This window comes from Betta splendens, chromosome 1 (assembly GCF_900634795.4).
Source record: "Betta splendens chromosome 1, fBetSpl5.4, whole genome shotgun sequence".
Classification (NCBI taxonomy): Eukaryota; Metazoa; Chordata; class Actinopteri; order Anabantiformes; family Osphronemidae; genus Betta; species Betta splendens.
Window position 1 is genome coordinate 3,963,023 of NC_040881.3, and position 25,739 is coordinate 3,988,761.

Consider the following 25,739-nt stretch of genomic DNA (forward strand, 5'->3'; position numbering starts at 1 on the left):
TGACCAACATTCACTTAAACATGCTCTGTGATCTGGAATAAACATATTGTTTTTGTAGAAAAACAAGAAGACACATATTACATATTTTCTTTATATTTATTATCAAATTGCATCAAAACAGTTAGATATTTTCAACATATTGTCCTATCTGATGCGTCGTGGTCATTTATCTTGGGCACAACAGAAAGATGAACAAAAAACCTCTGCTGAACTAAATCTTACACCGTGAGTTTACGTTCCTGCCCAGGATTATGAACGTATATTCTGGGGGGGGCTCTCTAATATTGGCCAGGCGGAGGATCCCCTCCGCGCTGCGCTCGCTCGCCCGCGTCCACCAGGCGGAGTCCTCCGCCTCGCGCGCGCGCGCGCGTGCACGCTCGCGCCTCGGAGCAGGTGCGCCGAGGTGAAGCGTCGCGCGGAGCTCGGCTGTTTCCGTCGCGCCTCGGCAGCGGACCGCTGTGGACGTGGGAATGCGGTTGCCGGAGGCTGTGGGCATTGCCGGACACTCGGCGGAGATGCGCGCACGGACGCAGCAGCGGTGAGCGGCTGGCTGGCGTCCAAGTTGTCGGGCTGTTCCGGGGATGTTGGACGGGGGCCGCGCACGGCTGCGTGTCGCTCGGAAGCAGTGCAGCCGGCTGTTTTTCCCCCGCCGCTCGCTGCAGCGGGGAGCGGATGAGAGCGGAGCGGAGGAGGATTCCCCGGCACCATGGAGCCACGCACTGCAGGCAGCGTGAGTATTAACGCACCGCCACGCAGGAGAGCGCTCCTCGCGGGACTGGGCTCGTCACCGCTGGAATTGCGTGTCAACTTTTTGTGGAGCTGCTTTACGCGCACGCAGACGTGTCGCAGCCTTTAGCTCCGCCATAATGAAAGCATCTATATTTAATTAAGTGTTCTCGGGGTGTCAAAACAATGTTTAGGCTCATTAATAATTGCTCGCTTGTGACGAGCGCGGCTCCGCTGATTAGACGCACGCGCGGCCGCCTCGGGCCGAGCCGCGCCTGGCGACTCGTCAGCGGATTAATTTCGGAGGATCTTCTCCTGCCTTTTGTTGCTACGCCGGTTGCTACTGGCGACCGCGGAGCCCGACGCCGCAAACAGACGGACGTGACACGAACCTGGAGGACGCCTCGTGGCGGACGCGGGCTCCGCCGCCCGGTTGTGCGTGCGCCGTGTTTTTCGCACGCGGGGCTGAGTTGTGACCTTCGTGTCCAGACAAGGACGGGCGGCGAGTTGAAAGGTGCGGGACAAGTTGGAGACGCTGTCCGTGAACGCAACGCAGCCTCGCGGTGCAAAACGCAGCCCGCACACTCGCTTTATTTGTGCGTCTCCACGCGCTGTTGGGGGTTTGTCGGTCCCAGGATTGACTTAACTGCAGCCAAGTAGCCAGATTACTGTGGATTAGCGGGCATTTAAATAGTCACGTTATCCCACGAGAGCTTGCAGAGTCAGCTACAGCAGCGACTTTTGGGCCGCCCGCCAGATATTTGCTGAAAGGAACTAGACGGGGACACGTTGCAGGAGGTGGTGGCGTCACCTGCTGCCCTGCACTGAAACGCTCAGATGGGGTCACCTGCGCTGAGAGCTCACCCACACAAACAACTGTATTCTGACCAACATTGAGGACATGGCTTTATTATGAAATTCATAAAGCTACCAGTTGATTTTGAAATCACATTCTACTTACAACCTCCACTGCCTCTGAACCAACGCCATTGTTCTGTCTTTTGCTCCTTCAGTGTGAAAGGTGACAGCAACATTAAATGCAAAACATCTGACCTTCAACTCTAACCAGAGGAGACAAAATAAACCGCATCAAGGTACGCTGATGGTTTATATTATTAATATGTGCATCGATGGATTCAGAGCGGATCTCCTTCGTGTTCCAGACCTCCACTCGTTGTCCATTTGTGTGTGTGTGGGCTCGCTTTGTGTTTGCGTAAAGGCTTTGTTCTCTTCACCAGTCGTGGAGGTTGTGGACCGAGCAGCGGCATCATGTTCTACGGCTCCTCCTCCGGGGCCAGTATGTCCCTGCCGTCCAAGAGCCGCCTGAAGCGGCAGAGCAGGACCTTCACCCAGGTACGCGTCCGCACGCAGCGCCGCTCAGTCACAGCAAGCGCTGCGGCCGTCCACACTCTGATACCGTGTGCGTGAGCATTTACAACCACCAGAGGATGAATCTCACTGGTCCCGATGAGGAGTCGGCTCCGTTACAGCCACTTTCTTCCCTTTTGGATCCACTTCCAAGTGATGCTGATCCGTTAGATCCATTCAAATTCAATAGACAACAATGGCTAGTAAAACTAATGAATGAAGCAACGGGTGGTGTGTGATGTGAGGACCTTCAGCATGTGTGTCTGCTCACCAGGTCCTGTACCGCACTCTGAGCTACAGGGACCGCGTGGCGGCCGAGACCGGGACCAACACCCGCGGGGACCGCCGCGCCGCCACCGAGGCCCCGGAGCACCCGGCCGACGACCCCGCCGAGCTCTCCACGCAGAGCTCGGCCCCCGGCGTGCTCAAGATCTTCGGGGACGAGATCTGCGCCGGCGCCAACTACAAGAGCGTCCTGGCCACGCCGCGCTCCAGCGCCCAGGAGCTGGTGAAGGAGGCGCTGGAGCGCTACTCGCTCAACAAGGACGCCGCCCACTGCTACGTGCTGTGCGACGTGATCGGGCGCCTGGAGGGGGGGGGCCCGGTCGGGGGCGGGGGGTGGAGGACCGAGTGCCTGCGGGCGCTGGGCGACAACGAGAAGCCGCTGCTGCTCCAGGAGCTGTGGAAGCCCAGAGAGGGCCACGCTCGCAGGTTTGAGCTGCGCCGGAGGGCGGAGGTGGAGGAGCTCAACGCCAAGGAGAAGGACACCATCACTGCCGGTGAGGAAGCACAGCTGCTCCGAGCCCTTTGTTAACACGTCAAAGTCAGCAGAAAAGCACAGCTCGTTAGCTTCTCCGCAGCGCGTGTGTGCGTGTGTGTGTGTGTGCGTGTGTGCGTGTGTGTGTGCGCGCGCGTGTGTGTGCGTGTGTGTGTGTGCGCGTGCGTGTGCGCACATGTGTGCCGTCGTGCATCTGCGTGTGTGAGCGTGTGCAGATATGCAGAACAGGAATAGTCATTCTGCAGAGAAGGTTTTGTTCCAAGGTGGAGACATTTTTTTTCTCGTACTGTAACTGAGATCTTGAAGGAACGGCCTCGGAGCAGTAGAAACGCTTGGACAGCTGGTCGATGGATTGAGTGAAAGCTGAATCCTCTGTGCTCTGTTTTTATGAATGAGTCAGTGCACTCTCGACTCGCACCTTCAACCGATCTCCACTCCAGAAGCCCAGAGATCAGTGCAGTGAAACCCATCCATCTCAGGAGCCACTCGCTCCATTAGCAGTTAGCTTATTGTGATGGAGCTCCTCGTCTCCGCGTCGGGGCCGTGACTTCGGCTCGCAGTCGGAGCGTTGCAGCAGCGCCGACGCTTCTCAAGGAGCGTGCCAGAGTTTCCCGGTTGCCATGCCAACACTCAGCACGTCATCGATCCCGTCCTGTTGTCATTGTTGAATGTGCAGTTGTACCAGCGTGTAAGAGCACGAGGCACAGAAAGGAAAAGGCTGCAATAATAGTTCATATCATATAAATAATAATGTTGAAGGTCAACATACAGGATGTGTTTTTATTACATTGTCAACTTATTTTATTCGTAGAACACAGAATATATTTGCTAATTTATGATTTTTTATTTAAAGTCTCGTATTTTTTTCGCACGTGTGTGTGTGTGTGTGTGTGTGTGTGTGTGTGTGTGTGTGTGTGTGTGTGTCGTTTGCGTGTAACAGGTGGATTTTTACAGATTTGCCTCAATCAATAAAAATTATTGATTGTTTTCCAGCTCTAACTGTAGAAACTGAGATTACTGCCAGCCTCATTCATTCTATGAAACATTCTTTACTGAGCTTAAGAGCAGAGCGTGTGATAAATAAAACCCTTTTGCACACGAGGCTCCTGACTGAGCCTTTGCAACATAAATAAGAAAGTTGTTGTTTAAATTTTAATCTACACAAAGCGAGCAGAACATGAGGATCTGATGCTCCTTAGAGCTGCAGTATAAACTCAGCAAAGAATGATGGAACTGCTTTTTCTGACGTACGTTTTGACCACTAACCCTCTGCTCTCACTCCCTGAAGTCTCCTTTCTCTAACTTGTCATCTTCTTCCCTCCTCGTTGTGTCCACGTTTGCACGTGTGACTGTCTCGTATCCTCGCACACACGTTAAACAAGATTGGACTTGAAAGGTTCTGTAGGAATTTTGTTAAGTGCATGAACACATTCCAGCCAGATGTTCTAGTTTGTAATATGATGTGATACAAACCTGGAAAATCCTGCAGCTCACGCATGTGCTGCATCCACGGTACATGCGTGTTTCCTTGTGTGTGTGTGTGTGTGTGTGCGTGTGTGTGTGTATGTGTCGGTCCGTGCTGTGCTTAGCATTTTGGTGGGGGGGGGGGTGTTGTCTCAGCCTCCACCCCACCCGTCCTAACCCCTCCCACCCTGCTGTAGGGCCCAAGACCCCCCAATTCCTGGCGGCTCTCATGGGTTGGTCTGGGCTCGGCAAGCACAGGAGCTCCCCCCTGCGGTGCGGCCGCGTGGTACAGTGCAGCTCTAAAGGTGGGGACTGGCCTCAGGTAGGGCGGCTGCCCGTCATTGCCATGAAGACCACCTCTACCTGCGTTGTCACCCCATTGCAAGCGATTCAGAGCGCGTGTGTGTGTGTGTGTGTGTGTGCGTACATCGTGAGGAACTGCTGAGGTGACATTTCATCAGGTTCACTGTTGTCAGACATGTGCTGCTCCATCCAGCGCCATTTACATCTGACTGGCCTCACTCAGTTTCCACTCAGCTCACACATTAGGACAGACAATTTTACCCAGATCTCCCAGAACTGCATGTCACAATCAGACACTTTATTGTCCCTTTCGTTTTCATGACTCCCTCCTGCCTCTCTCTCTCTCTCTCTCTCTCTCTCTCTGTCTCTCGCCCGCCCTGCTCGTCCTCTCTGCCTCCCTGCAGACATCAACGCCCAGGCCCGTAAGCTCCAGAGGAACAGGGCGAAGGGGACGCTGACCCTGCCCCGGTCCAGCAACTCGTCCTTCTGCCGCAGCCTCAGTGAGACCAGCCTCAACCAGGTGGGGCCTCCTGGAAAAGCCCAGTCGCAGTCATGTATCGGCGTCAGTGGCTCAAACCCTGAACGCGTATGTGTTTTCAGTTGGGAGTGGGAGAGGAGCCCAAGCGTTATTACTCCACCCTGCCGGGACCCGTGAGGGCGCGAGAGCGCGAGGCCTCCAGCGGCCGGAGGAAAGAGGAGGGGAGTCAGGGAGGAGGAGGAGGGGTGAGGCACTCGCTGTACCAGTCGCCTCATCTGTTGCTGCTGCAGGGATTCAATCAGCAGGTGAGGACGCCGGGCATCACGCTGTTCCAGACGAGCGGCGCCGACCGTGACCGTCGTGAGTCGTGTGTTGCAGGACTGCCTGGTGTACCTGCTCAACAGGGAGCAGCACACGGTGGGTCAGGAGACGCCGTCGGCCCGGCCCAACATCTGCCTCTTCTCCCCCGACATCCTGCCCCTGCACTGCCGGCTGCGCCGCGTGCCCGCGCCCCGTCGCCACGGCAACAGCAAGGCGGAGGATCCGGAGAGCGCGCGCTCCTGCGTGGCGGTGGAGCCCGTGCTGCACGCCACCGTCCTGGTCAACTTCTCCCGCTGCGAGCGCTCCACCACGCTGCGGCACGGCGACCTCCTGTCCTTCGGCGCCCACTACATCTTCCTGTACAAGGACCCCACGGGCGCCAAGCCCCTGCCGGCGCAGACGCTGGCCCGCCTGCGCACGCTGGGGCAGCTGTACGACGCGGGCGCGTCGGCGGAGGAGGCGGAGGGGGGGGCGCAGACCTGCAGGGTGTGCGGCTCGGTGCTGAAGGACAGGGCGGCGCAGGCGGCGAGCGTCCCGGCCGCCAGGCGCGGCTTCAAGCCGCACCTGGTGAAGCCGCGGGGGCGCGGGCCGGACGGGGGCGGGGGGCCACGGGGGGCGGGAGGAGGGGGGCAGAAGAGGAGGCTGCAGCTGGAGTTCGAGCAGGCGCACGAGGACCAGCTGCTGAACCGGATCATGTCGCTCATAGAACCTGGAGGTGCGTGTTCCGCTTCAGTCATCAGAACACGCTGAGGTTAAAGTTTGAGCCGCACACTGAGCTGCTGTTAATCATCTCCTGACCCCTTGTGGGGGTTCTGATCCAGCAGATAATCTACAGGTCTCGCTCTAACAGCTGATGCACAGCAGGGGCTGTGTGTCGTCTTATTGATTTCCATGCATGTTGGAACCTGCTAGCGAACCCTGCAGACCCTCTGAACCTGTCGCTCTCTCTCTCTCTCTCTCGCTCTCTCTCTCTCTCTCTCTCTCTCTCTCAGGAGACGACCACAAGCTGACGCCAGCCTACCTGCTGTGTCTCTGCATCCAGCACTCTGCCTCCTCCTTCCCACCTGGGAGCTTCGGGAAGCTGCTGCTCAAGATCGTGCGGCGAATTCAGAGCGTGGCGTGGGTCAGTGTCTTCCCGCCTGGTTAAAATGAGCTCACGTGAGGTGAAACTGGTCGGCCATGACGGGTCAGATGAATGCACAGGGTCACGTTTCACCTCGCTGGCACATGCACAGTTTTTAGCTCTACGTATACAATGAACGGTCTGTTGCCATAGCAACAAACAGTAGATGGAGTTTAGGGATCTGGACGAAAATTTAGAATGTCGTACACCAGCATTTTGTGCCTTAAGGACGAGGACCTAAACACTTCTCTACTAACATGAGGAGTGAGGTTCAGTGAAGTCGACCTCTGACCTGTAGTATTAAGTATTTGGCTTTTGCTTTTAGCCTTAAATGGTTTAGCATTCTCAGTTAGGATTCAAGTCTTTACTTACAGTCGGCTGCTGTTGCAACAAGCAGTTTTATTTTTAAATTCAGCATCCCATAATATTCAGGCACAAGAATAACTGTAAAGCTCAACTATGATAGCAGCGTTTGTTCCTTTCTTTTTGCAGGTTAGAGATAACATCACATCACAATGTGAGGTTCACCTACGCACAGTCTAAAAGTGTAATGACTTCTTAATTGCTGTGTGTGTGTGTGTGTGTGTGTGTGTGTGTGTGTGTGTGTGTGTGTGTGTGTGTGTGTGTGTGTGTGTGTGTGTGTGTGTGTGTGTGTGTGTGTGTGTGTGTGTGTGTGTGTGTGTGCGTGCGCTCGTGCATGTTGCAGGACAAGACAAAGGAGCTGGCTCAGAAGCAAGCTCAGCAGTGAGTATCACATTTCAACATGTGGTAGAAAGTGTGTGCCAAATATGAGTATGTGCTGTATGTGTGTGTGTGTGTGTCCATACAGCCAGGACCCGGCCTCTCTGTCTCTGCTCAATATCTCAGACTTGGTCCCCGACTTGCAGACGATCTTCTTCTGGATGTCCAACTCCATTGAAATTCTCTACTTCATACAGCAGAGAGCACCAGCGTACACACACAGCATAGAGACGCTGCAAGGTATACACACACACACACACACGCAGCGTGGAGGATGAGCGGTGGAAGCAACTTGTCTGAGGAGTCATTACTCACGCTGACTAGCAGTAGCTACTGATAAGGTCCCTCACTATTTTCCCATTAAGTCTGACTCCATCTCTGTCATCTGCGTCCAGGGTCAAAGGAGTCGCTGCTGTCTGCGACAATATCAGCCAATGAGGAGGCGATGACTATCTTGGAAGAAGTGATCATGTACACTTTCCAGCAATGCGTCTACTATATCACTAAGGTAATCTTTCATCGCCGTCTCCTTTTCGAGGCCACATGTCGTTATCTCGCCCTTAGAGTCAGGCCGTATAAATATTAAGGCACACGCAGTCACAGGGATTATGAGGTGAGGGTCTGGAGGCACCGTCGATCACGTCTGTCTCCGTTCCCGTGTCTTTGTTTGTGTCTGTGTCCAGGCTCTGTATGTGGTGTTACCTGCTTTGTTGGACTGTAATCCGTTCCCGGTCGACAGCTCTGAGCCCTGCTGGAAAGGAGGTGTAGGATTTCCTGAGCCTGTGCGTAAGGTGCTGCAGGTGAGCTGACGTGCGTGTCTGTCGCTAAAGCTGTCAGAATCGTCAAAATCAGCACAAATGTCCCGAAGTCGAGTTATATGCATCAGTGGTTTGGACTTAAAATGCTGGATGCTTAATTTTCCACAGCAAAGAAGGTCAAACATCAGCGTGACACTAATCAGAAACTAATGAATGAACGATAATGAAGAGGTGGACCTTAATGTAATAGGTTCATAAATATGCACTGAAGACAAAAACAAGCTATTATGTTGTTTTCTAGGGAATAAAATACAAATATTATCGTTACACAATGAATCAACTATTATTCATCATACATGATGTTTGTGTGCAGGTGTTTCAGAGCTCCCAGGAGCTTTTGCAGGGCTGCCAGGTTCACCCGGAGATCCAGGCGCAGATGTTCGCTTATCTCTTCTTCTTCTCCAACGTGTCGCTCTTAAACCAGCTGCTGGACAAAGGTACGAGACCCCGCATCCTCGCCCTCGCCCCCCTTACGCCTCCCCCAGGGTTTTTACACTTGCTGTTGTTGCGCAGACGCATCTCGGTGAGAGTGTGTCCTTACGTCCTTGTCAGCATTTTGACAGAGACTAACCCAGATTTGTCCTCAGTGCCCTTCTCCTGTCTGCATTCTGCACCCCCTCCTCACTCCTCCTCCTCCGCCTCCTCGTCTTCTTACCTTCCATCTGGCCATCAGGGAGGGAGACAAGGAAAGGTTGGGGAAGAGTGGGCTTGGATGGAGGAGAGGGAGCAGAGGGACACAGAGGGCAGAGTGAAGGTCAGGAGTTTTCAGACGGCCTGGCTGATGGTGTTTTACCTTAGCAGCGGTGACGTGCATGCGTCTGCCTCCCCGTCAGTACCAGGCTCTCCACGCTCTCCTTTGCATCCAGCTGCATACACACACTTAAACACAACCATGCACGCACCATATGTCTTCATTAGCCGGTGGGGACAGGACAGATCACAAGTCTGGCAAGTGGAGAAGGAGAAATACCTTTATATTCATGCAGAGGCTGCGCTGTGTCCCCCGCCTCCCCTCCCTCCCCTCACTCCCATTCTCTGTCTGGCTTTCCCTCCCTCGCCACCCTCCCCATGCTCATTGGTATCTCTGCGCCGGTGGTGTCCATGGTAACAGGGAAGTGAGTTAGTGGCAGGTAACGCTGACGTTTGCATGCTCACGTTCTGCACACACACACACACACACACACACACACACTCCTGCCGTAAATGTGTGTGTGAGCATGTTGTGCATTATGACACCTTCGCCATCGACGCTGCCTCACACACAGATAAGCCTATTACAGTGTGCCCATCCTGAGCATATGGCAGAATATTTCAGGGGTTATGTGAGCTCTCTGAACATGAAGCTGTCAGTTTATTGTCTGAAATAAGCCTCTTGTTATGTCGATCCTGTATGAAGCTTTTCACCATAGTCTGTTCTCTTCGTGTCATGTTACAGCCGCTTTGTTGTGCTGCTGATGTTGTACATTACGGTAGAGTTTTTAATCAAATTTCAGCGTCTTGCCTTGTCAGATTCTATTAAATCAGACTCAACGGAGCAGCTGATGAGTGAACGGACACGGTCAGACCAATTAGAAGGCCTTACGCTTATGTGGCATGCTACGAGCCCTGTGATTGGTTAGCTGCCATTTCGACTTTTGGGGGCTTTATTCAAACTTTGTTGCTTCATCTTTTTAAATCGCTTTTCATTCCTACGTGGCACGGTTGCTCATCTAGCTTATATTCAGATGATGTAGTGTCATATTAATGCTATTATGACGTGTAGCCATTGAGGGAGGATGTCACTGAAGGCCTAGACCTGAAATGCACGGCCGTCACTGGTTTTTGTTACCTGTTACCATTTCTCTGTGGTGCTGTTTAGTTTTGTTCTATGTCTGTGACTGTTAGCTGGATTTAGAGGTGCATCACATAGTCAAGTAAGCACCACACATTTAGTTTTTTAGTCGCTAGTGGAACAGAGGAAGCAATTTTAATTTTGAAACAAGAATAGTTTAATATTATATATTTATCTATACTTTGAGGAGCAAATGTAAAAAAGTAAAGTAATTGAGGGTTGGCTGCAGGGGGAACAGTCTGTAGGTTGGTTAACACAGACTCACCTTTAACTGTATTTTATTAATTTGTATTTCCAGATTCTTCCGTTTGGGTTTGACCCTTTGTTCTGGCAGTTCAGAAGGAGCTAGAAAGTATAAACATTCAAATTGTGTTAAAAATGTTGGGTAGCGTTGAAAGATAAAATGATTGTTTGGCACTTTACTGAAGCACAAGTATTAAAAGTCCCGTCACATCCCTGCAGGGACGTATATTTCGCTTTGAAAAGCTGCAGTGAGACCCACGAACTCCAGGACGCCAACGTGTAATAAATTGTAGATTTCTGCCTGACTAATTTACCGGAAATTGTCTTTTCACTTCTTGGACTTGATACAGTGAAACCCCGGATTAGGCAGAGTGAGGAATGCAGCCGAGTGCTGGTTTGCCGTGCAGTCACACACAAAGCTGAGCCCCTCTGCACCAGTCGATTTGTATTCTGCAGAGGAGCAGGCGGCGGGTGGCTGTTGCTATTGTTTCAATGACTTCAATATCAACTTAATTAAAAATGTATAGCTCTATTGCAGCACCATGCAAACACAAACGTGAAGAGAAGCCCGCGGATGCTGCCTTCTCTGACCTGCACACACCTCTGGGGAGGAATCCAGTGATTGAGGCGTGTTTGTGCGCAGGTCCATCTCGGGGCTGGTTCCAGCGGTCCAAGGTGCTGCAGATTCAGGCCTGCTTACGGATGGTCATGGAGTGGGCCAGCAGGTCCGGTCTGGGACATCTGGCCGACAAATTCTTCACCAAACTCAACAGCACCGTGTCCATACTGGCCTCGCCCCCACAGCAGCTCACACAGGTGACACCTTAAGGTCCTTCGAGTTAAAGGAGGCAAGAGCTCACCTGAGCTGTGGGTTAAAACCATCCCCCTCCTTTCTGCAGCTGAGTTGGCGAGCGCTGTCCAGCGAGCACCCGACCCTCAAACCAGTCCAGCTGCACAGGATTCTCACCCAGTACCAGCTCACTGCGGAGATCGGACCCGTCCCAGTGTGGCAGCCCAGCAGCGAGGACGAGGCCTACATCTACAGAACAGGTGCGTCGCTTTATTTTCAGGTGATGGGTAAAGTCTGAGCAAACAAATTACCGACAAACACCAACAAGGACACTGCCGCTGATTTACCAGCATCTGCTTCAGTGCAGACGCTGTCATTTGCATTAGTTTGAAGGACGTTTGCACTTTATGATAAGCAGAGAGAAAGTCTGCTCCCATGCACGGTGTCCTAGTTTCATCGTACGGTGGCGTGTTGGAAGAAAATGGGACATGGAGAGAACTGATTATTCATACGTTTTTCTCCAGATTCTGGTCATTTGTCATGTCCCGTTTTCTGACTGAGTGACCTTTGATACATGCTTGTTTGAAATGACTGTTGCTGGTGTAACTAGCAGCTGCAGGAGGCTTCAAATGATGCAAACGGACCTTTAAAACAGAAAGAATCACTCCAGCCCGATCCTGGATCAGACCTGACACTTCTAGTGTGTGTGTGTGTGTGTGTGTGTGTGTGTGTGCGTGTGTAGTGGACCTCCTGGAGAGCTTCGAGAACCACCCTCCCATTGTGCTGCCCAGCGCCGGCTTCAGAGTGGACCTGGACAGCGAGTGTGTGGAAGACAGCATCTACAGGCAGCTGCTCTACGTCCGCCACTACCTGTGGGGGCTGCGCACCAAGACGCAAACGCACAGCAACGCCGGCGTGTCCACCACCGTGCACACGCACTCCAACGGAACCAACACGGCGGACTGGCCAGACATTCAGGTCGGGGGACACGCACCGTCCAGTGCAGCCACCTAGCTGTAATCCAGGCCATGTGCCCGAGCAGCTGTGGTTGTTGAGGAGTTCCACTTAATCCCATAAATAAAAGACAAAAACCCTCTACTTGAGCCAAGCAACACACACACACTCACAGAAACCTAGACATGGTTAAATCACACTTAATCTGATTAGTCTTTAGGCTGTCTAATTAGTGGAAATGGCTGACTAGACTATAATCCTCAGTGTTACTGCACCCTCATATGTTCACATACCCACAGGAAGATACATTTAGAATTATGTGGAAAACTAAATTGCCCTTTAAGATGATTAGACACTCATTCATTACTTATGCCTAATTGAAATGTTGTTTTTCTGCACAAGCACATTATGTTTCTCTTGTGGAAAAGGCAAAATCAGTGTTTGTTCTTCTCACCATTAAATTAGTTTTGTGTTTCTGTACCTCCTTCATGCAGAGGGAGTTGCTGCCTCCAGTCCACAGCAGTCCGCGCTCTGGGGACGACGTGGCGACAGAAGCAGCAGAGGAGAGGGGACGGGACCGACCCGCAGGCCAGTCGCACACGCACAGCCTCAGAAGGAACGGCACCGTGCACCACACACGCACGGCGAACCCCGACCCGTCCTGTCTGCTGACTCCTCCCAACACGCCCCTGTACCCGGACGGGGGGGGGGGCCCGGGTCCGGTCCCCGGCCTGAACCCCCAGACCAACGGATGCACCAATAGAACGGTGGCTGAATGTAAAAAGACCAATGGGCTCATTGCCAACGGACTGGAAGGTAGGTCGGGTTGGAGTGCATGAAAGGAGGCGGACAAAATGACAAGAGCACGAGCCTGAATGGATTAAGAACACTGCAAAGTATAGATCATGTGATTAGGACCACTGCAAGGTCTGAACAGTGGTGCTTCATAGGGCGACGCTGGCAAATCTCATATTACATTGTGTTCTTGTCATTTTGTCCTCCCCAAACATGCACTTTAGCTTCACACAGCAGTGATTCATGCACAGAACTGGAGAGTTTCTCATTAATCACACACGTCCACTCAGAGAATCTGCTGTGATCAAGTACCAGCGCTCACTGTGGGAACTGGACTGTAACAAGAGGAGATCTACAGCCTACTACTACTGTGGTAGACTGTAGGAGCAGAGACACTGAATTCTGAATCATTTAAATACAAAAAGCATTACATGTTGGGTCATAACATGGCCAGTATCGATGCTAGGTTGTTCCGGTACTTTTCTGCCCCCTAGTGGTGCGAAAGGAAATGAACGCTTTGAATTTCACATCCATTTGCAGATTCAGTACATTCCCGTCAGCTCTGGTACTCTGAGGGCAGCAGTATCTCTGTTTAGCGGCTCAGTGTAGCGAGTGTGACACCTGCAGGTTCTTGGACTGTACGTGTCACGTTCGCTCCGTAGATGGACCTTTGCATGCGTATTTGTGTTCTTTGCACAGTTGGTGTTGGTCCAACCCCATAGACCCCTTTGTGCGTGTGTGTGTGTCTCTGTGTGTGTTGTGGATTTGGGTGTCCGTGTTTTCTGCAGGATGTATTAGTGGGTGTGAGTTTCCTTTCCCTGTGTCCTCCCCTGGAGCCCCTCCCCTCCCTGATGACTTGTGTGTGGTGTTTGTAGTGGAACTGGACAAGGGGCCCTACGGACTTGGCATGGGACTTATTGATGGTCTGGTGAGTGGATAGAAGTATTTTTTTATGCTAAGATTTTTAGTTTAGCTGCATATTGGACAAAGAATCCTTTTAAACTCAAAAAGGTTTCACGTTAACAGTCTCGTGCCCACACTTCTTCCTGTAGCACACTCCTCTCAACGCTCCAGGTATTTACATCCGGACTCTGATCCCCGACGGTCCGGCTGCATCAGATGGCAGGTTGAGAATTGGGGATCGGATCCTGGCAGTGAACGGGACCAGCCTGATTGGAGCAGACTACCAGAGGTATGCTAGTAGTCTGAAACAATGGGTTGGCCAATGTAATTGACACTGACATTGATGGCAGCCCTATTACAACGTTGGCCCCGCCCACGACTGACATCCTCTTAAGCCAATTGATTACTTTGATTGATTGGTCCGCCAGACAGTGATGCTCCCACATCCTTACTGTCTCTGCTGAGCTGCATGTAACCGGATTCTGTGTTTTCTTTACTTCCTCCACACAGCGCGGTGGATCTGATTCGTCTGGGAGGAGGACGACTGCGTTTCCTCGTAGCCAAGTCCGACCCAGAGGTGTCGGAAAAGATCAGTGCCTCCTCCTGCTGACCACTTCCATTTCCCAGAGACATGCACGCCATTATACAAACTACACAAGAGGTGTGTGTGCACAAAAACACATTTGTACGTGAAATATGAACGTGGAAGTGGGAAAGCACAAAGCCAGTCAAACTAGAGAATTGAGTCTCCTGAACGGCCAGACCCGCTTCCCACACGCCGACTCCTGCAGTGTCCATGTGAGGCACGGAGTCTGTAACAAACCACGACATCAAAGGAATACGCTGCAAGGAACGTTACCTAATTAATCAGTGTTTGGGGGGACGAGTTCTGAGCAGCCAGACTGATGTGGTACAAAAGCACAGAGCCTCAGCATGTGTCTGGTACATTTGGACTTTTTTCCCACTTGTACTTGATAATAATTTGTATTAGTAATTCAGGCATTCAATAGCATGGAAGAGTAGCTCACAAAAGGACTGAAAGTGTTGGACACAAACTAAAAAGACTAAAAGGAGTTTTTCATGTAAAGGTCGTCAAGACAACATTCTCTGCTCCACATTTTATGATGTACAATATAACGCTGTATGTATCTGTTTAAGAGATGTAAATAAATGTTTGTAAATATTTAATATTTGGTTACATAACATTTGGACATTTGGGGAACTAGCCACTTTTTTCTGAGATATTTATCGGTAATTAGTGAAGCAGAACAGACAGAAGAGAAATAGTTGTGTAATTTTTCTAATCATTAATTTATTACACCCATGTGGTTTGCTGATAAACTGTACAACACTGTGCACACAAGTTGTCCTGTTGTGCACTTCAGGTGCAGTTTGGTCAATTTTAATTCATCTGCCCCAAGATTTCTGGTTGATGAGATTCAAGCTAGATGTTCAGCCGTATAACTGGATACTCTGGTTTTCTCAACTATCTGGTTTATTTACATGGCTTGACAGCATGTAATATAAATGTGTCTAATTCACTGCAGCAGAAAGTGTCAGTCACTTCTACATCAGCTGCTTTCTTCTCGGACCTCAGCTCTGTGACACTAATGTCATCACTACAGCACAACCAGCAGTGACCTCTTCCTGAAAAGGGGAAAAAAGAAACCTAGACAGCGCAACATCCGGAGACTCTCTCCGAGAAAGAACCTGTGGCCATATTTACCAGACATCAGATTAAAACACTGTAATTATACGGACACTTTTTTTTTACCTGAGTTTAAATTTCCAAATTATTTCTGTAATGTAAATTTCTGTCTGTCTTGGTTCTTTAGATTAAGCCGCTGTCCGCTACTTTGCAGTAATATTTAGTTTTTGTATGATTGGAGGATTGTATGACATTGATCTCCAGCATGTCTGTTCTTCTCTGGTCATTAGACGTTTAAAATGATTATACTTCAGAATAAAGTTTGACTGCTGCATTTTACTACTTGGAAACCCAGCGTGAGGCAGCGTGGCCGACAGTGGGTCGAATGAGACAACGGAAGCTGTAAATGTATGTCAATGAGAAATTTTAATCTGTGCTACACATTTTAAGAAATCACAAAAACTGGAACATTTAAAAATACATACTTCTCTATTTCCAGAATGTTTACGTATGACAGCTGTTTTTACATGTAGCAAAATATTTGTTTTTCCAAAGTGAGAAAAAATACCTTCTAAATAGCTTTGTCATTTAGCAGATAGAGCAGCAAACAATCATTACCCATCTTTTTGTCTTTTCTAATATTGTGCAACAATCACTGAAATCTTGCGCAAACTGAGCCTGGTTGCCAGCTGAAAACGAGGCCTGTGCAGTGACATTCAGGAACGCTAAAGGCAGAATCAGAGAGAGAAGACGGGGGGAGAAAGTGCTGAAGGATTTCCAATTCAGGCAGGAATTGCCAACTGTTTAGTGCATCTGCAATCTGCACGGACTGCCGCAATAGCCTGGTTACTGAGAAAAGGGAGAGGTAGAAAAGGGAACCTGAAAGCAAAGACAGACGGGCCAAGAGTAGAAAAGACGTCAAAGGTACATTCGGACAAGCAGTTGATATTTGTGGTCATGTGTTGGTCCCGCCCTTCCCCTGAAAAAACTGACGTTTACTGATGCAGCTCAACTGTCACTACTGTAGTGTTGCTGATCATGCAGTGTTAAAGAAGCACTGTGCTAATCTAAAAGGTTAAAGCTGTCTACAGGTTAAAATAAAATGACAAATGTAGAATTTTTAAGGCTTTAAGGATTATTACAATAATGCTTCGCTGTTACGGGCTAACAAACAAAACTTACGCACAGGCTGTTTCCATTTCGCTTTTACCACTACTGAAACTTAAAAAAAAAAGAAAAAGAGACATTTAAAACAATCAGTTTGTCTACATTAGGTTAGCTCCACTTCAATCAACTTCAAATAGTTGCCCCTTTCTTGCCCTTCTCGGCTTCAGCTTCGCTATCCAAACACTCAGGTCGGCTTAAATCTGAGAAGCTTCACGCTGATAAACCAAACTCAGTTGAAGTGAAGCGAGAACTGCAAGGTCCTGGGTTGTTATTCCTGGAAATCATCCAATCTCTTCTTCAGAAACAACTTCTTTCTTTTTTCTCCTTTACAGACACCAACAAGAGACACCTCACATTCTGATCTAGGCGTTATTATAAATATTTTTGCTTTAGAGGAACAGCCGGTTCCATTTTGTGAAGAACTGACTTATGAAGCGTTTTTAACAGGCTTTCATCAACCTGGTCAGCAGTTAAGTCCCATCGACCTTTCCATTAACAATATATCAACTCTGAACATTCGTTTCTTTTATAACTGCAGGACATTCAAATTTCTGAACACATTCACTGGTTGAAAATGAGGCAGTAGCAAAAGTGCAGGAGAGAAGATCTTTGGCCTGAGACACAGTAAACCGTGTGTCTGAGGAAAGGTTGTGTGCAACACTTCCTCCATTTTAATATGCATAATGCTCTCATAAGCCTACGTGTTTGTTGTCAGTGAATAGTTTATTCATTTTCTTTAAAAGGTAAAAATGCTTATTTGCTTTTAAATTCAGAATGTATTTGAAAAATCTCATCCATTTTGTCCAAAATATATGTATTTTTTATTTTGATTCCCTTGTGTTAAGAGGCTGCCTGTACATTTTTTTGCCATGTCGGCTGCGGTCATCAAATGAGTAGAAAAGACGGAGCTGTTAGGGAACGACAAGGAGGCTCTCCTTTGGATACCTGGGTTTCACTTCCTAGGGTCTTGTGTTTGTGATGCCATGGCAACGATGACGGGCTGCTGGGCAGGTGTGACTTGATGCTGTACAGGTTCAGTTCCGCCTTCGTCATCCATCTTTGGCCTTTTGGCCTGGGGCTCGCCTGGCTGCGCCGTTAAAGTCTCTCCAACAGGCTGTCTGCTCACCAGCACTGGAGGAGAACTGGAAGCCTGGGCAGCCAGGATCTGAAGAGGACTGCTCAGGCCTGGGAAGAAATATTCATTGATTTATACCTGAAAATGGCCTGAAACAAAAACTTTCTTGTGAAACTCTTTGAAATTCTCTCTATCCATTTACATGAAATAAGAGACTGAATAAGGCAGTAGAGCAAAAAGCTACATCCTCCAGAATGACCAGACACAACACTCTTTAAATGCATTATTGCCATTACGAAAGTGACAACCACATTTGTACACACCAGTATTTTTCATCCCCATTATTCCCAATTTTGCTGTAAAACTCTTACCAGATGAATTTGCAAGGCTGGCTCCAGAGGCGACAGCAGCTGTAATGTGTTTGCCATTCTGGGTAACAGGGCGAACAGGAAGCTGGTGTAAACCTAGAGCCAGGTTCCGGCCGTCCCCACCCTGCACCACGCTGTCCACAGACTGGATTACCCGCTCTCTGGTCAACTGGGCTTCTATGGGACAACCAAAAAATTCAAACATGTAAAAGGCAAAACAAACCATTTATGGTCTACGTCTATGAAGGGTCAACTACTAACTCATGAACTGGGACTTCAGTAAATTACTGCAATGGTGAAATGTCTTTCAGACACTAATCTGATTTCAACCCATAAAACTAGGCCACAAAATGATTTTCTTCCTAAACAAATCCCATATTTATCTAATTTCTAATGAAAATGAAAGACGTGCTATTAATTTGTGAGCCAATGATGCATAAATAAATGTTTCAGCTCCTGTTGTACCAATGAGTACAACACAAAACACAGCTTTACACACCTCTAATGTCACTGCTGCCCTCTGCTCCTCCAACAGAAGTGGTGCTGTACCCATTTGGTGGGTTGGAAGAGAAAGGGGCACTGGTCACCACCCGCACCATGGTGACAGAGCCCGGGGAGGGGTTCTGGAGCATGTGTATGGGCTGGACTTGACCGCCACCACCTGGAAGCAAAGCTAGGGTTTTCCCTGGGACTGACACTGTTGGGTGAGAGGGTGCCGCCATGATGACAGGCTGAGCACTGACTGGAGATCCTATGGAAAAGCAGAGAGAAACAGTTTCACATTTGCACAGCATTGCTAAGAAACCCGGTGGATGTATTATGTTATGAGTGTGAGTGCATGCTCACCTGGAGCACTCTGAGAGTATCTATACTCAGGTACAGAAGCCAGTTTGTTCGCCAGCTGTTCGTGATGGTCGTGGGGGATAGGGGAGCCCTCCCTGCTCAGACATTCAGGAGTCTGCAGACCGCTCGATGGAGGGGAAAGAAGGCCCTGATGGGTCGGAGAAGCCGGGGCGCTCCTGGAAAACAAAGGGGAAGAAGAGACCGGTAAATAACTAAGCAAAAAAATACACAACTCCTCCTATGTCACTAATTTCCACTGAATACTTTAACCCAAAAATTAGACTTACTTAGTTCTATCCAATCAAATGAGAGGCAGGAGTAGAAGAGAGAAGGGAATGAGTCAAATCACAGATGAAGCATGTGCTTTAAAGTGCAGGAGTCTTTGCATATGCAGTCACGCCACCCGCGACCCACTCACCTAGAAGAGAGTGGTCCAAATGGCGTCCTAAAGCAAGCCACGCCTCTTTGCCGGCGTTTCCTGAAAGCTTGCTCCACCAGCTTGCTTTCAGAGGCCGAATCCACGCGCCAAAAGCTGCCTTTCCCAGGTTCATCCTGAGAGCGGGCCACTTTCACAAAGTAGCGATTGAGAGACAGGTTGTGTCTGATTGAATTCTGGAGGAGAGGAACACCTGGTTTACGTGTTGCTTTTTTTAACACTTAGCAAACAGGAACTTGATAGTAAGTAAGATGACAAAAATGCAAATATTTGAGAAGCACAGGAGACAATCAATACCTGCCAGCCCTTGTCTGCAGTACGATAGTATGGGTAGTGTTTAGTTATGTGGGCATAGATGCCACTGAGGGTCAGCTGTTTTTCAGGGGCAGAAGAGATGGCCTGAACAATCAGCTGTGCATAGGAATATGGTGGTTTGGATTCATCCTGGAAAATGAGACACAAGTATTAAACAAACCTCTTCAAACCCAAAGAAAGTTTGGGAGAGGTCAAGACACTGAGTCGTCACCTTTGGGCTGTCTCCACCAGCTGACTCGGCCCGCTGCTCGCTTCCCCCGCTTCTCTGCTCAGCGATGCTCCGTCTCTGCTCAGAAACGGCCTTGGCAGCATATTCAGCTGCCAACTGAAGGTCCGAGGTCACGTTTCGTCCGTAACGATACCCTGATGACCCTGCCCCACGCGGACTTGCTGGACAAGAGTTGGGAACACTGGAAAGAGAGAAGAAAGTTTTAATCACTGAAAACTGTAATTTTAATAGTTAGTTATTAATAAAAGTAACCGGAACGAGTTTTAGCAAAAATGTGAATCAGTGAAAATACTGCTTGAATTAGACGACTGTTTTAAATATAAGTAGTTAAAACGTAGTGACTACGTAATGCAACAGTCTGCAGAGACACACACAAAGTGATTACTGAACACACAAGAATACACAAAAATACTCAAAAGCATGTTAATCATTAACTGGATTTCATCTGTTGCTGTCGAGAGCATGAACACAGGTAACCCAGTAACTCATTATACATCACACACCTGCTTGTGTTAGCCAAGTAAACACCGGTTTCGGGGAGAGACTTTGATTTGCCTTTGGCAACAGTGGGACGCAAACACAGATATACAGACACGCGAACCCAAAGAATATGTTTGTATTTCCCGGGTGAGCGACCAAAGCTACAGGGCTTAAAATTAGACATTCCACACAGACACTTTATGTATGGATTGGTTCTTTAGACTTGCACATGTCTTTTAAAGATGTTTGCTTTTATTTAACCCAAAAACTGTTTACCCCTCTGCTGGTGCATGTAAACCAGAAACGTGGCTAACAAAGGAAAAGAAAAGCATTACATTCATTTAAGTTGTTAAACAGGTACAGACTTAGACATGTGTGAAGAGACACTGTTGGTCATTTTAGTGGGGGCATCTTGTCTTTTTTATTGTATGTACCTTTAAAGGTGGCACGACAATCCGTCCGAAAAAGGCCACAGCGAAACCGGTGTAGAGTTCTACAAGCAAGTTGTGTGTGTGTGTGTGTGTGTGTGTGTGTGTGTGTGTGTGTGTGTGTGTGTGTGTGTGTGTGTGTGTGTGTGTGTGTGTCCACATCTGAGAGAGGAGCTGAGAGTTGTATGGGAGGGGTTCTAGGCTCTGAAAAGGAAACCGCGGAAGGACGGAAAAACGGCCTACAGGCGAAACAATCTGCCCAGTAGCCAATCACACGCCGCAAAGCTGCAGCCATTCCATATAAGGCGTGGACGCACAGGCATTGGTGGACGTGTGATGTAGCGACACACAAACACCACCGGATGGCGCACTGACCACTGCCATGCTCTCCAGCAGCAGAAGCAGTGAACTAAGCAGTGATTTTTAATGTGCTTCCACTGATTGATGGACTGCAGCTCACATCAGAAGTAGATTTGCAGCTGGTCAATATAATCACAAAGGATTCACCAAATGATAATGGTAGTTCATTTAAAAGACTTAACTTAAATAAGAGCATGTACGCGCTGTGATAAAAGTATGTATGTATTTCTGTCTTTTTTTTCAAACTTACTTTTACTTTACTTCCCATTAAATAGATTTAGTCCTGAATAAGTAGTCAGATATTTTTCTTGATCCAACAATTCAACACAAAAATATACTTTGCGTTATTCATTATATGATAATCATATTAAAAAAAGCCCAAAACCCATTTATTAATCATTCAACAGACTAATCATATTACATACATACACACATAACCTGAACATCAACCTGCATTTTCCTATAACAAACCAAGTAAAAACCACTGCTACATCAGCACAATCTATTTTGCCATTATTATGCTGTTATGGTATGTGCTGTGTTTGTATCTATGAATATGTACATTTGGTGCAAGTGTCCATGTCTCTTCTTACCTGATGGTACCTGTGGGTGATGGCAGCGGAGAGCCAAATGCCCTGATGTGCTCCTCATGCTGCTGCATTGTGGGAATGCTGATTTTCAGAGGGGAAATGTGGGGCAGAAGAGGCCGAGGGGGAGGAGAGGCCTGCTCCTTCTCTCTGTGTTCTTCAGTCTCCAGAAGTGACATAAACTGGATCTTGATAACCGTACTGGGAAAACGAAACATACATCTAGGATGCAGAAAGGCAGGAAGGCCAAATGGTGGAAGCCACAGGAGAGAAAAAAAGGAGAGAGAAATTATTAGCCAAACATTCCTTAGGTAGGTAGTTAACTGAGCACTGAATATCATTAACAAGTAGCAGCTATTGGGCTTTTCATCATACACATGACGAAATAACATGTTATTCTAATTTTCTTGAAATTGCAGACATAAAACATATCTATTACTTTAAAAACATCTTGTATGTACTCTCAAAATGTATACTGTAAAATAAATTCCACTATAAAAGACAATGCATATTTACACTATCACTACAACTGGGCGAACTTGATTTGCCAGGAGAGGTCACGATACAATCAACACCTAGAACATAGTTACTAGATAGATCGGTCGTGATTGCTTGTCCTTTCCAAGAACAATAATTAACACTTAATAATTATTATATGTTTCAATTGAAACAGTGGCTAGCAAACAGTACACGACACAATAATACTTAACTAGCACAGACTAGTATTAGTTTATGAAAAACTGGGTGCTGTTTACAATATAAACACTATCTACAGTCAACAGGATTTGTGGATAATGGAAACTTCTTTTTGCAGGTGTGGGAAAATGTCTCCATTTAAGAAAAGATCAACAAAAATCCCAGCCTAGTTCAGGCCTTAACCAAACTTTCTGAATGAATAATTTTTTATTGCAACTATCAGTAAGACTTCTTTATATATATATTGAAATTTGAATATTTTTTCTTTGCATGTTTTAGGACCCCAAAATTTTTTTAGGTTGTACGCTATGCCAGTCCCTCATAGAAAAGTGGAAATGTTTATCTATACTCTTCACTGTCTACTAGAAAACTGCAGCTGTCAATACATTTACCCACATACAGTCCTAGTAACAGTCACATACAGCGCAGAGTCTTTGCACCTGTCTCTGGTGCAAACATACCATCCTTAACAACTGACTATCTATAGTGAGAGAGGAAAGAGACCTGTAGCAACTTTATAGGAGCCTCAGGGTTCTTCACATGGAAGATACCAAGTATGAAACATTTGCTTTTTTTCCCAGCAACACCAGCTGTTCACTACAGTAGTAAAAAGAATGCTACTGTAGAAAGAAACCACATGACATTTGTATTAGTTTTAGCCAGAGAGCACGAGGCTTTGCAACAATGTGGAAGAAGGATCATTGGTCTGAACAGGCCAAATGTAAGCTTCTTCGCAGTAACAGTCCAAATCGAATTGTAACAAAGCATGTAGTGGTGATAGAATTATCCTGCTTGAATGCATCATTGTTGAGCCCACGGAAGGTTTGGGAAAGTAAATGGTAAATAAAATGTAGGAAAATTTAAAAAGTAACATATGCTTTGTCAAATTTATTTGTGTAACAATGATACCATCAGCATTAAGATAAATGTGCACAAGAATAACATGAAAACAACAATAATGCCCTGCAGTGACCAAATCAAAGTCCACCCTGCTGAATAAAAATGATTGCTCTTGTACAATTCTTAGAAATCGGTGCCCAGATAGTTGGACATAAAACACATTACCCTCTAACGCTTTAAAGCAAAATTTAATTTATTACAAAAGTATGTGTGTATATTCGACTTAAATCACTCTATACTGATTATTTGCATCAAAATCTCCTCTCTAATCTAGTTTTCTAACTCACTTCGTAATAATAACACCGGGTCTATAGTTAAAGCAACCCCTATACAAACAAAGCATGGATATGGCCTTGGATTTAATGCCCTGTGTTTACTCCATGTGCGCCTGCAGCGAGGATGTCATTTCAGGCCTGCACTTCCTTTTCAATTTCCGACACGCCCCCAAACAGCGCTGACAGCCAATCAGAGCGCACACAAGAACAACTCTCCAACCTCCTCCTCCTGCTCCACCCTACGATTGCCTCACGCACAAAATCAAAGCGTTCACATTCAAATAAACACTATAATTTCACTGCCTAAATCCACTAAACGCGACGTATTTAGCCTAGACTTTAACACCAGGGCAGAAAGCTAAATCTGAAAGTTTAACATAAACCAAACGCACCTCTTTAGCACAACTCCTGCGGGCTGAAGTGCTAGGGATGCGTTTGTTTACATTAATGTTTACTTGACGGCCACACGCTGGCTAACAGAACAACTACCAAGCAAAATCGCCTTACAATTGTTAAGAGGCGACTTTGACCAGCTGCAAAACGTGCATAATGTTCGGGTGTACCTTTCTACAACAATACACGTTTTTCACCAAAACACTTTAACCACACACTGCTAGCGTTTGCTAAAAGGACTCTCTGTAGGACAGCTAGCAATGACTGCTAACGGCTAAAACCTGCTAGTTTAATATAATAACTTAATAGACATTCGGTAATAATTGTTTGCATTCAGTACCGAATATAGAGACTACGTTAGTTTATTGTGTTACAACTTCACTCGATTATACACTCTTATCTCAGTCTGTGCTGTAATACTGCACACTAGCAATGCTAGGTGTCATGACAAACTGTGCATCCCCGTCAGAAGAGGCATTTTGGACGTCGTTTAACCTACAAAAATTCACATTGCATCAGAGTTAGGACGTGTGTATGTCCACAGAAACTACTCACAAACCTTAGTTCAATATTCAAAGAAAGCTACTGAGAAATATGAAAATATTTTACAGTCCAAGTCTTGTTGAAGATTCATATATTATGAGATACAAACTTTCTCACGACGCGTGTCATTGCTTAACGTGAACGTTAATCTTCGTAGAGCTAAGCGTTGCTACAGACTGTCGCCGTGTTTGTAGCGGCTATGCTAACTGACGGACGGCACTCACTCTCGGGGTAGCGGAAGCGGCGGCGCCCCTCTTCGCTGGAACACTCCGTCAACGAACACGCCGTTTTTGCCCAGGCACCGCAGGCTGAAGCCGTTCGCTTCGTCGTAGCTGATCTGCAGGTGTCGCCGTGAAATGAAGCTCGAGTGACCCATGTTGATATCAACGGGGCCGTGGGACGAGTTCCGGCCTATGGTGACCGTCCTCTGGCGCATGACAAACTCGAAGTCTCGGCCCTCGAGTCGGGCCAGGGCCTGCGGAGGGGAAGAGGCGAGCCGCACGGGAAGAATCCCGGCGTCGTTGCGGGCGTCCATCAACGGAGGACCCAGGAGGGCGAGCGAGGGCTGGTGGTACGCGTGTGAGGTCACCGCGACCCGCACGGGGCTGCACGGGGCCGACTGCAAAGCTAGTAGGGCTCGTGCTCCGGTGTCGTCCCGGTAGTCTGCCATCTTCTTTCAGAGGGTCAACACTCACACGCGCGCGCACACACTTCACTTCTCGCACACGCAGAGATGCAACGTGAGAGTTTTGGGCCGGAGCACTTGCTCGCTCCGTGGCTGTCGGAACAACATGGAGTCCGGCTGGGGATAAGAACCGGAGTGGAACGCTAGCAGAAACCGGACTCTTGCTGCGTTCCAGGTCTTCTAAATGTACTGTCCAGGCAATTACAGCTAAAAGATTTGATGAATTGAAATTAGCCATTCAGGCAAAGCCCATTTCTTGGCATGGAACTTTTAAACATAAAAACAAACGACAAAAAAAAAAGAAGCAAACACGATGTAAAAGAACACAATGTCAAAACAAAACAATATAAAACAAGAAAACTAAGTCATTTCAGACAATAAGCTACATTGTTAAGTATCTATTGTTTTCTAGGTACTGTAACTCGTTTAAATCTTATTGTAGCCTCTATTTCAGGATCTTTTCACTCTATTTGACAGTGTTTACCGTCTGGTTGACGTTGATAGTTGTATTTCACGGCCGCAGGTGCACTTACCTGAACGCAACATCTAGACACTTCTATCGACACACTACAGACCATGTCGTCACACCAGGAAACTATAGTCGGGGTTCAGCATATCTTAGTGCTGTGTAGTACAGTAGTAGTACTGTGTTTTTCCAGACTGATCGCTCATTTC

At 47.9% G+C, this 25,739-nt stretch overlaps 2 protein-coding genes across 5 annotated transcripts; one reads left to right on the forward strand and one right to left on the reverse strand.

Moving 5' to 3' along the window:
- The first annotated feature begins 364 nt into the window (after positions 1-364).
- On the forward strand, positions 365-15,623 carry radil (Ras association and DIL domains). 4 transcript variants are annotated; one of them, XM_029155626.3, is made up of 21 exons: positions 365-730; positions 1,740-1,820; positions 1,965-2,079; positions 2,369-2,873; positions 4,534-4,641; positions 5,044-5,159; positions 5,240-5,422; positions 5,496-6,153; positions 6,431-6,561; positions 7,268-7,305; positions 7,391-7,542; positions 7,698-7,810; positions 7,986-8,102; positions 8,434-8,557; positions 10,838-11,010; positions 11,094-11,244; positions 11,727-11,962; positions 12,433-12,754; positions 13,522-13,661; positions 13,786-13,925; positions 14,147-15,623. In XM_029155626.3, exons 3-21 carry the CDS (start codon positions 1,996-1,998, stop codon positions 14,244-14,246), a joined length of 3,591 nt encoding a protein of 1,196 aa, XP_029011459.1. In that variant the 5' UTR covers positions 365-730; positions 1,740-1,820; positions 1,965-1,995; the 3' UTR covers positions 14,247-15,623. The 4 variants fall into 4 exon arrangements, with proteins under 4 accessions (XP_029011459.1, XP_029011476.1, XP_029011487.1 ...); XM_029155643.3 differs by having other exon boundaries at positions 13,609-13,661; XM_029155635.3 differs by lacking the exon at positions 365-730 and adding an exon at positions 879-1,240.
- A 68-nt stretch (positions 15,624-15,691) lies between these two features.
- foxk1 (forkhead box K1) lies at positions 15,692-25,739 on the reverse strand. Its single transcript, XM_029155677.3, has 9 exons — positions 24,604-25,739; positions 21,579-21,794; positions 19,700-19,898; positions 19,471-19,617; positions 19,156-19,349; positions 18,741-18,913; positions 18,394-18,645; positions 17,898-18,071; positions 15,692-17,636 (listed from the first exon to the last, which is right to left on the reverse strand). Exons 1-9 carry the CDS (start codon positions 25,047-25,049, stop codon positions 17,404-17,406), a joined length of 2,034 nt encoding a protein of 677 aa, XP_029011510.1. The 5' UTR covers positions 25,050-25,739; the 3' UTR covers positions 15,692-17,403.